The 12005-nt window shown below is 40.3% G+C and overlaps 1 protein-coding gene across 1 annotated transcript in view; it reads left to right on the top strand.

Annotated features, from left to right (window-relative positions):
- Nucleotides 1-1188: 1188 nt before the first annotated feature.
- Nucleotides 1189-12005, top strand: part of pacrg (PARK2 co-regulated) — a 276008-nt gene continuing 265191 nt past the window's right edge. The window contains exon 1 of the mRNA XM_071327079.1: nt 1189-1414. Within this exon, the coding sequence (XP_071183180.1) occupies nt 1340-1414 (75 nt within the window). The 5' untranslated portion in view covers nt 1189-1339. The remainder of the gene's footprint in view (nt 1415-12005) is intronic.

Genomic DNA, 12005 nt, shown 5'->3' with positions numbered 1-12005 from the left:
TTTTGTGGAGCCAGAGGCTCCTTTTTGTGGATGTCCTTGTGGTAGTAGAGAAAAATAGACATACAGTATTAGCTTGACCTGTGGGGTGTAGCGCAATACTAAAAAGGGAAAATGTAGGCCTAGTATATCATTGTTTTGCATTTAAAAAGCCACTTTGCAATGTCCACCGTGTTTCTTGCAGATCACACTTTCCTCCTCAGTGGGTTTTTGAAACAGTGTGATACCATTCCGTTCGAGCAGCAGCCATTTCTCAGTTCAGCCGAATTCATGCTGACGCTCCGCTTTACTTTTGAAACTCTTCTTCCTGCTCTTTTTAATCTTCATGGGAGAAAAGAGGGCCAGCGACCACTGCTGCTGACAGGGACATAACTCGCCTTCCTTCCCCGCATCTCTTGTTTACAGTCTTCCTCTCCATCGCAACCAACCCCTCTCAATGGAGCCATAAAAAACAAATAGGGGCTTTTAGAGAAATTGCCTGTGCACTAAAGATTAATAACAGTTGGGCCAACTCAGGAAGAAAGTCCCCAGAGGCAAAAAGGACATTGGAGATTAAAAGTGCCACATCCCTAAATTGGAATGATTCAATAGGTTCTGGCTCTCTAACCATCTTTTGAGAGTCAAGGCGTCAATTAACCTGCCTGATAAGTCATCATTAGGCACTTAGATGGTCGCCTACTGCATTATGTGAGGCATGTGACCGTTGATTTGTCAGGTGAGGATTCCAACCACAAGATAGCAGAATTGTTCTATGGGCTAATTAACATGTGCATGTCATTTTCAAGAAGGAATATACTTTGATGATAATCACATAAAAAGTCTGATAAGAACATGTAGAAAATATAAGTCTTTGTCTTATATCCCTCTGAAAATACTTGCACAGGTGCCTGGGTGTGCTTAATGAATAGATTAGACTGGCCCTGTTCTGCTAGAAAAACTGAGCACTGATTTGATCTCTGATAATAGGTTTGGCTCTATGTAGGCCTACATTACAGTAGGGTGGTACAATTATTATTGTGTATAATACTATGCAGTGCAGTAGCCGACAGTAGGCTACAGTGTTTATGGTTATATCAACATGTTTTTCAGAATGGACCATAAAAAGTAGGCATAACGTCGGCACATGTAGCTCCTCCTGGCTGCAGCAGAGAGGAGCGCGCACAGCGTGGCGTTTCCATGGAAACACCCTGCATAGCAACGGGAAGGCGTCTTCAATGTGAACCCGTAACAACCCTAACAGTCAGAAGTGTAGCTAGCTAATGTTGCTCGGTGAATAGTTACATTTTAATTTATCTAACGGTAGTCCTTAAACGTTTTAGTTTGTATCACTATTGCCTTTCTCATGTGCACAAATATGAGAGCCCTGGAGCTGAAAACCGAAGGGTTTACGGTGAAGTCAACAATGAAGAACTCAGTGGTAAGTTTGAGTCATCATGTCTAAGATGTGTAGCTAACTTAGCTAACTAGTTACTAGCTTTAGCTATAACTAACGTTAGCTAACCCTTGTTCTAATTGTTCTAATGTTGTTGCTCGCTAGCTTAGTTAACTAGCTAGCCAGTTGACAAAATACGCTAACTAGATTGCATAAAGACACAATACCAGCATCAGCAAATCAATGACTTCTCGTGACGATGCCATTTTGGCATAGGGGAAAGTATATTTGGCATAGTTTGTTAACTATACAGTAGTAGTCTAAATTAGCTGATTCAACTACTACGTAGCTAACGTCACATTTGCTAGTATGATCGGCTGAAACAATTGCGCCAAAAGTTCAGCATTGTGATTGTGTTGTGCTTTGTTCTACACTGTCATGCATAGTCATACACACAGTAGCCCCACGCACTCTGCCATCAGTTTGGAACGCCGTTTTGGTCTTTGTGTGTCAAAAAAGATACATGTCAAATAACACTATTTGGCGTGTCAAAAACACAATTTGACGCATCAAATAAGCTTGTTGACCAATCAGGACCTGAATATGACTTCGAGTCACGTACATTTATTGCGTTATTACACATTGATTACACGATCACTCGTATTTCATGTCACAACGATTAACTGATACCTATGCTATGATGCTGGTAAAGTTTTGTCTCGCGCACCTGACGCAGACACACTTCCCCAAGCTCTGTTCTTCCCCAAAAACATATCAAAACGACATCATCTGTTTCAGTAGCTATAGTTAGCTATGTGTCATTATCTAAAATACCCCCAATTTATAAGACAGTTCTTATTTGATTAATGGTGGTCGGACCCACCTATGTGAAGCTAGCCACAATAAGGATTAGCCACTTTCGTCGAAATTGCGGGTTGCCTTCAAAATAAAAGTCTAATTGAAAGTGATGCAAATTAATACAAATAGTGGAATCATGCCATAATGGAATAGATCATGCTAAACGAGGTTGTAATATTCTTATATAAATTCAACAAAAGACAATAATTTGTTCATTTGACAAAAATATGTTAATCACACTGGATGTATTAGACTTTAGAATTGCATTGTTGGAATAGTTATTTCAATGTACAGCCTTACCTATGGATTGTGGATCAATGACATGGCGTATCAGTCTACTCAGTGACACCCAGAGAACATTAGTGTTGTAGCTCTTATTGCGGGGCTCTGAAACCACTGTGAATTGAACCACATTTATTGTACCAGTCAACCTACTATGAGTAAAAACAATACGACCTGGATGTTTTAGAACCTGATAACTCTGAGGAGGACTTTGGGAAAAAAGCACTTGGGTACTGAGTAGAGTAGACTGATACCCCATTTCATTGATCCCCAATCCTTAGGTAAGGCTGTATAGTGCAATATAAATGTCAATAGGCACAATATGCTGACTGGGGAGATGTTTTCCCACAGTCAAAGTCCTGCAATTAGAGCTAGTACTACGATAATATTGGGCTCCCGAGTGGCGAAGCGGTCTACGGCACTGCATCTCACTATAGTACCTAGTTCGAATCCAGGCTGTATCTCATCCAGTCGTGATTGGGAGTCCCATAGGGCGGCGCACAATAGGGCGGCACACAATTGGCCCAGCCAATTGGCCGGTGTAGGCCGTCATTGTAAATAAGAATTTGTTCTTAACTGACTTGCCTAATTAAATAAAGGTTACATTTAAAATATGTATAAGTACTGAAACCTTGGTTCTGGTGATTTTTTAAAAGGAAAAAACAAAAATAAACCATTATTAACCAAACTATTACAGATAGCAAGCATTACAACACTACACATAATGCTGTAGACTAGTACAGACTAAATATGCACAAACATTTTTAGCCCTTACACGGAACCCAAACCGGCTGCGCGCGTGCGCCATCGTGCGCACATTTATTTTGTCCCCCTACACCAAACGCGATCACGACACGCAGGTTAAAATATCAAAACAAACTCTGAACCAATGACATTAATTTGGGGACAGGTCGAAAAGCATTAAACATATATGGCAATTTAGCTAGTTAGCTTGCACTTGCTAGCTAATTTGTCCTATTTAGCTAGCTTGCTGTTGCTAGCTAATTTGTCCTGGGATATTAACATTGAGTTGTTATTTTACCTGAACTGCACAAGGTCCTCTACTCCGACAAATTAATCCACACATAAAACGGCCAACTGAATCGTTTCTAGTCATCTCTCCTCCTTCCAGGCTTTTTCATCGTTGAACTTATATGGTGATCGCTTCAAAACTTTTATAGTATTACCACGACAACCGGCAAAACAGTTCGTCTTTCAATCACCCACGTGGGTATAACCAATGAGGAGATGGCACGTGGGTACCTGCTTCTATAAACCAATGAGGAGATGGAGAGGCAGGACTTTCAGCGCGATCTGCGTCAGAAATAGGAATGACTTCTATTTTAGCCCTTGGTAACGCAGACGCTCGCGAGCAGTGTGGATGCAATAATTGAATAACATGGATTTCTAAATTTATTTTGCGACGCTCGCGCACGCGACGTGTCCGGTCTGGTCAGCATGTTAACCCAATTAAAATAAATCAGTCTGTACATTTTAAGCCATTTTGGGTCCCATCCAGATTGGAGGTTGTTCGCACTTGGCCTTACTCCTCTCTCCTCCTCCTCTCCTCTCCTTTTATCTACTCCTCTTTCTTCTCCTTCTCTCAGCTCCTCTCTCCTTTCCTCTGTTCCACTCTGTCCCTCATGCATCCCTACCTCACTCTTGGGATTCTGCCTTCTCTGTCTAGCAAAGTAAGCCATACACGATAGCTTAAGCTTTTAAAGAGTTAGCTAGCTAACTAAAGAAAGTTTAATTTAATTCAGGGTGATTTGATGTTAGCTTGCTAAGTGAACGTTACCTGACACTCTTGTCCCTGCTCCCCCTTTCTCTTTCACTGCTGTGGCTGGAAATATTTCAATTAACTAATCTGAGAAAAACAAATCCAATCGAAGACAGATAAATGCAGCTATCTTGCTTGCACTTAATACAGTTCCAAACGAACTAGCTAATGTTAGCTAACTTGCTAGACTAGTAACATTAGTCAAGCGTGTTTCTATCATCAATATACTTATGGTTATTCTATAGCTAATTGCTGTTACAATTGTGGCAGCAATATTATAGATCTAAATTATGTTAGTAGAGTTTTTAGGTTATAGCTAGCTTATGTAGTTAACTAGTTGGCTAGCTAACGTTAGTCAAACAAACAAGCTAACGTACCTTTCTTGCAGTTTCTCACGCAGGTGCATTCTGAAGTGATTCAAGTGAATTGTGTTTTGCGCCGCAGAGCGTCTGTATCGAGCACTGGTCACTCGCTCGCTGGTCACTGGTGCGCTGTGTTTCTTGAGTTGCAGGCTACCTGCCACAGCTCACAGAGCTAAATAACCTTCAGAACTGTGTTGAACCCAGACAGATGATTTATTTACCATGAAAAGCGAATGTGCTTCACAGAACTTTATTGAAACTATGTTTAGTAAAAATAGTATGTTACTTTCGGTGTGGCGGCAATTCTGCCGTGGTGCAGCACCACACTTAAATTAACACAGAGGAAACACTGGTGTAAACTCATCACAGTGGTTTTCTGTGGGTGTCACCGAGTAGACTCATACTCCGTTTCATTGCTCCACATTCCAACACTCCAACCTTGTTCAAGATTATCGAGTCTAAATATGGCATGATTCCACCAATTGTAACCTTCTGCAACACTTTCAAAGAGGGACTTTTATTTGGAAGCGGAAACCCAAGTTCCACTGTTGTGGCTAATCCTTATTGTGGCTATTTTCACAACACATAACCCGGTCAGGTCAAGCCATATTAGCCAGGTGAAGCTAGCTGGCTGTTTATAACATTAGTTTTGGGCAACAGGGTTAAGTAGCTGGCTAGCTGGTTATTTCTATCGGAGAACAACAAGCGGCTACATAGCTAACACTTACTCACATGGATTCCTAAACCATTGCGAAGAATATTGTTTTCAGGCTGGTTGCATTGGTGCTAGCTAGGTACCACGCTAAAGCTAGCTAGCTACCACAGAAGTTGGAAATAACATCTGTATCAAAGATATATGCAAGAAATGTTGATCCTGCTCTTTTGACTTGATCTAATTTCAAATGCTCACACAGATGTTTTCCTTTTCGGTCGAACAAATAATGCCTTATTACCAATGCAGTATTGTACAGCTGTAACAGTGATTGTAATGGTGGCTCTTGGCTTGCACGTGCAAATTCAGCACACACAACATTCTATAATAGAATTGTGTCTTTTTTTTGGGACACGCAAAGACCCAAACGGCGTTCCATAATCAGGTAGATTGTTGGTAGGATGAATGGGATAATGGAATGACCGGGCAACCTGTCACTGGCTTCCTGAAATGACTCTCTCCGTCTCCTGGCAGGAACAGAGACATACTACAGGAGCAAAATAACTAACATTGAAATGCTTACTTTCGGGCTATTCCCAAAAATATAAAAGAAAGATAATAACACGAGGAATTCATACACAATGAGTAACAATAACTTGGCTATATCCACAAGGTACCAATACAGTATTTATGTGTAGGGGTACGATTTAATTGAGGTAGATACACTACATGACCAAAAGTATGTGGACACCTGCTCGTCAAAAAATATAATTTCAAAATCATGGGCATATGGAGTTGGTCCCCCTTTTGCTGCTTTAACAGACTCCACTCTTCTGGGAAGGCTTTTCACTAGATGTTGAGGGAAGGTTTTCCAATAGATGTTGGAACATTGCTGCGGGGACTTGCTTCCATTCAGCCACAAGAGCATCAGTGAGGTCGGGCACTGATGTTGGGCGATTAGGTCTGGCTCGCAGTCGGCGTTCCAATTCATCCCAAAGGTGTTCAATGGGGTTGAGGTCAGGGCTCTATGCAGGCCAGTCAAGTTCTTCCACACCGATCTTTACAAACCATTTCTGTATGGACCTCGCTTTGTGCACCGGGGCATTGTCATGCTGAAACAGGAAATGTCCTTCCCCAATCTATTTCCACAAAGTTGGAAGCACAGAATCGCTTCAACACTTGGCGGTTTTGGCAGTTTTGGCGGTTGGACTGCAACCGCATTTTGGCGGGTTTTTTAAAATTTTGCCTAAACTGACATAACCAAATCTATCTGCCTGTAGCTCAGGACCTGAAGCAAGGATATGCAAACTTTGAAGTAGGTGGAAATTTGAAATGAATGTAGGAGAATATAACACATTAGATCTGGTAAAAGATAATACAAAAAAAATGTGTCCATCATCTTTGAAATGCAAGAGAAAGCCCATAATATAATATAGGAGTCTAGGCACAATTTAGATTTTGGCCACTAGATGGCAGCAGTGTGTATGCAACGTTTCAGATTGAACTAGTGAAGCATTGCAATACGGCACAATATTTTTTACAAAGTCTGCCCAAATGTGCCGAATTGGTCAATTGATACATTTTGAAGTACATAACTATAGAGAACATACAGAAATTATATGGTAATACAAAATGTAAGTTTACACACTCCCAGGAATGTCATACATGATGGATCATTAGCTTATACACTAACTTTCACACATCTAGATGGCCGGGCAGGTTGGGTGTGGAGCCAGAGACAGCAGGGCTTCAAACTGTAGAACCCAGTCACTACATTTGTATATAAAAATAGATTTTTAAAAAGCAAAACTGCTACATTTTATCTCTGGGACCCTCAGGATGACAACTCAGAGCAAAATTACTGAATGTAAGTGCATTATTTACCTTCAGAGGTGAATGTACATATGGGTAGGTGTAAAGTGACTAGGTAACGGGATAGATAATAAGCAGTAGCAACAGCACATGTGATGAGTGAAAAGAGTTAGTGCAAAGGGGAGTGGGGGTCTTTGGTTAACTATTTAGCAGTTTTATGGCTTGGGGGTAGAAACTGTTCAGGGACCACTCCTGTTGGTTCCAGATTTGGTGCATCGGTACCGCTTACCGTGCGGTAGCAAAGAGAATAGTCTATGACTTGGTTGGCTGGAGTATTTTACAATATTTACGGCCTTCTTCTGATACCAACTGGTGTAGAGGTCATTATTATTATTAATCACCAGCCTTGATATTGACCCTCAAATGAGTAAGAGGAAGAGAAACGTGAGAAAAGGCGCTTGCTAGACACATTTTCTGACTGTCATTCAGATTCAGTCCATTAAAAGAGTTCTCTTTCAAAGAGAGAAAAGTATTTTGCCTTTTTGTTGTTACATTGCCTGGTGTGTGTATGTGCGCACACGCGTGCTTCTGAAATGTCTTCATCCAGTGCAGAAAATGCAGGTAAAGCACAATGAAGATGTACCTGTATTTAAGGATGCAGAACAGGTGCTGCACCTCACTGACAGCCTCACGTCGACCCTTTCAGACTCTTTCTTATTTATTTATTTAACCAGCCTTCTGTATCAAGCTAATAGCTGGCATGACAAGCAGTCTCTGTCAGCTTGTACCTTACTCTCCATCTCTATTTGAGCACAAACACAAGGTAGCAAGGCATGGCCATCGAATTTCCCCAGAGGTGATAGGCTAGACCTCATAGACTTTGAGTTAAACTACTGAATGAGTCATTTCCAAAGACAGTCTGGCTCCCCCAGACCACTCCTGTCCATTTTAGATGAAGATGGATCAGGAGAATGTAATAGATATCAGAGCCCATCAGTCCTAATTGACGTGTCCTATTGATTGGTCAAGTAAACCCATCTTCTGAGCCAGGAAGTAGGTTATAGTGGGACATTTTGACAAAAAGCCCTCTCAGTGTTTTGTAAAAAGGCCTAGGCTTTAGGCCTAAAATGCAACAGTAGATCATTTATACAGTAGGCCTACATTGTTTGTTGCATATTTTGGCATTTGGCACTTAGGCTATGCCTATTTATTCAGCGTGGTTTCATAGACCAGACGTAACATAGTAAATGTAAATCTGGGACACTCAAAATAGTATGATATGTTATGTTTGGTATGGTTACATAAGACAGAAGGTTACTTAAGGCAAAAACAAAAGTAGGCTGGTTAGTCGGGCTGGATGGGTAGACCTAATGTGATCGTCTAGCAACCCAAGGATTGCGTGTTTGAATCTCATCATGGCCAACTTGAGCATTTTAGCTAACTAGCAACATTGCAAATACTTACTACATTTGAGCTTCTTTGCAACCCTTCCCCTAAACCTAACCTGAGCCCTTTAACCTAACTCCTAATCCTAATCCCTAGCCTAGCTAACGTTCGCATTAGCCACCTAGCTAACGTTAGCCACAGCAAATTGTAATTCGTAACATAAAACTTTAGCAAATTCGTAACATATTTTACAAATAGCAATTAGTAACATATGCAAATTCTAATTCGTAACATATCATACAAAATGGATGATGGACATCTACAAATGAATACATACCATACTAAACGTAACATATCATACTTTTAAACCACACATTTCACTGCACCTATCTGGTGTATGAGGCAATAAAACATAATAATTTTGTATTTAATTCGTTTTTCAGGATTTAAATGGACTATTTTACTACCCCTGAGTCCAGGTTGATTTATTAGTCAGGCATGTAGGTCTAGTATCTATTCACAACGGTCCCTGGCTTTAGTTGAGCAAATGATGAAGTGATAGCATATTGAAATGTAAACTTCTCCTAATGTACCTGCCATACTAACTCATCATTCTTATGGGCACACAAAACAATGTTGCTGAGGTGAGACATTTATACTGATGGAAATACACCATAGCTCTGTCTGGATCATATGATATTCCTCCTTAGTGAAGGCAGCAGGACATTTACATTGCACATATTGCAAGTTAATTATCGCTTAGCATGCGCGCACCACAGCTATCGAGTCACCTCCGCAGCCAGCAACCATGCGTGTTTGCAAAGAACGGGAAGCTTAAGCTGATTGTCCTCTTTTATGTAGAAACCGACACTGAATAGGCTGCTTCTTACGCTATATTTCTTCATAGCCTAGGGGAGAGTGGAATAAGTTGAGCCATTCAGCATCGCTCAGTTAAGGGAAATATAGTATTCTTTCTAACAAAGATATCTACATATATTTCAAAATGTTGTGTATCCCTGGACATAATCAGAAATCATGTAGACATTATAGTTTTGAAAACACATCTTGTCCAAAAAAAAGTGGCCTCTTGGTACAACTTACCCCATACCCGGGTTAAGTTCAGCTACAGGATCGGGTAAGTTAACCACCTACAAATTTTCTGTACTGAATGAAATATTACCACTACCTTTTTAGTAAAACTATGTCTATCTTTATTTCCCAAACACAATTATTTTAGGGCGCTTTCATATATCTCCTTATGATCCGGATCCTTGAGCATTTGGTACCCTGATCCGCTATAAAGCATGTGTGAAACGCAAACAAACCCTGTCTGAAACAAATCCTGGACCTGCATGAGTAGTGGATCTAAGATCCAGGACCCGAGTACCAGCTATTGTGACACGGCAGTGTATAACTGTTTTTGCCCGTTGTCAACAAGCTAGCTCGCTAACTGTGCATCTTGCTTATCTCACCCTGTTATTTTCAGGTCTTGTGAAAGCGAAGCCTAGTCTGTAGAATTCTCACATCATGCTTTCATTTTTTTCCTTCAAGTTTACTCGTTTTCTAAAACTGAATCTATGGCATTATTTAGGATGCTTTAGACAGAAACTTATATGATACTAAATAAAACAAATTATTTGAACAATGCAGAAACCACATAAAACTATTTTCTAAATAGTGTGCCTGTAACAGGATTTGACCAATGTTCCAAAGTTGCCTACTCTACCTGCTAAGCTACTGGTCAGGTGTATTTCTGTATACAAAATCCTAACTAGTAGTATAAGTATGGTATCTAGTAGTGGTAAGCTTTTGAAAGCAGCTTAATCGAAGAAAGCACCGGAACCACGGCAAAATCAATAGGATCTTGCATTTAGCAACAAACGGTTTGAAAAAGCAAGTGATTAAACAAAACTTTTGACGTTATTGATGACGTACTTCTGTTAAAAATATACACGCATCGACACACTGCTTTGAAGTTAGCTGCTTACGATTTCAACACATGCCTCGGAGCTCCAGTATCAAATGTTACATCACGAGTGCCACTGACTCACCCAATGATGCAGATAGCATGGATTTGCATAGCTTAGGCTTCTCACCGTACCGGTGATGGTCTCAAGATAGGCCTGAGCTACTTTGAAAAACAGTGCTGTTCGTCTGAGTTTTTTTTTGCTTCTACTGACAAATTACTCTTCTCAGCAGTAGGCTTTTGCTTTCCAAATGTTTTTCCCGCGATTGTATTTTGGAACTTGCGAAAGGCCTTTAACTATTCACTGACAGCGCGAAGAGAAATAGAATCCATAGAACAAAAGTTCCCATTCAAGCCAGGACTGACAGCCATTTTGAGCATACTCATGAGTTTACCAGTCAAATTACCAGGGTGAGGTTCCAAAACCCTTCCCAGCTAGCACATTTGGTTCTTTGGAAGTTGTGGGAAGCCATAAGTTTCCTGACCATTAAAACGTAATGTTTTTTTTTAAACGTTCTGAGAACGGAAGTGAACATTTTGCCTGTTTTGGGAATGTTCATTTTTAGGTTGCAGGGAGGTTCTGATGATGTTTTTCTTTGGTTCCCTGAAAGTTTTATTAACGTTCTGAGCACAGAAATTATAGGTTATTTGAAGGTAATTAAATAATGTTCTGAGAACATGTTTCAATAAGACTTTTTATAAAACTAGCTTAGGTTAACTGTTTTGAACTCCAAGCACAGATAGGACATGTCGTGACGTGACTACCGTTAATGTTATTAACTTCTTATGGCGCTATTTTCACGTTCGGATGAAAAGCGTGCCCAGAGTAAACTGCCTGCTACTCAGGCCCAGAAGTTAAGATATGCATATTATTAGTAGATTTGGATAAAAAACACTCTGAAGTTTCTAAAACTGTTTGAATGATGTCTGTGAGTATAACAGAACTCATATGGCAGGCAAAAACCTGAGAAAAAATCCAACCAGGAAGTGGGAAATCTGAGGTTTGTAGGTTTTCAAGTCTTTGCCTATCCAAGATACAGTGTAAATTTGGTCCGATTGCACTTCCTAAGGCTTCCACTAGATGTCAACAGTCTTTAGAACCTTGTTTGAGGCTTCTACTGTGAAGGGGGAGCGAATAAGAGCTGTTTGACTAAGGGGTCTGGCAGAAAGCCATGAGCCAAGTCTCGTGCGCAGCCGTGAGAGCGAGCTCTGTTCCTTTTCATTTCTAAAGACAAAGGAATTGTCCGGTTGAAACATTATTGAAGATTTATAATAAAAACATCCTAAAGATTGATTCTATACATCGTTTGACATGTTTCTACGAACTGTAATAGAACTTTTTTGACTTTTCGTCTGGACTTAGTGCTCGCGCTTTGTGCATTTGGATTACTGGACTAAACGCGCGAACCAAAAGGAGGTATTTGGACACAAATTATGGACTTTATCGAACAAAACTAACATTTATTGTGGAACTGGGATTCCTAGGAGTGCATTCTGATGAAGATCATCAAAGGTAAGTGAATATTTATAATGCTATT

The sequence above is a fragment of the Salvelinus alpinus genome, chromosome 9, assembly GCF_045679555.1.
Source record: "Salvelinus alpinus chromosome 9, SLU_Salpinus.1, whole genome shotgun sequence".
Classification (NCBI taxonomy): Eukaryota; Metazoa; Chordata; class Actinopteri; order Salmoniformes; family Salmonidae; genus Salvelinus; species Salvelinus alpinus.
This window is presented reverse-complemented; position numbering and strand designations above follow the sequence as displayed.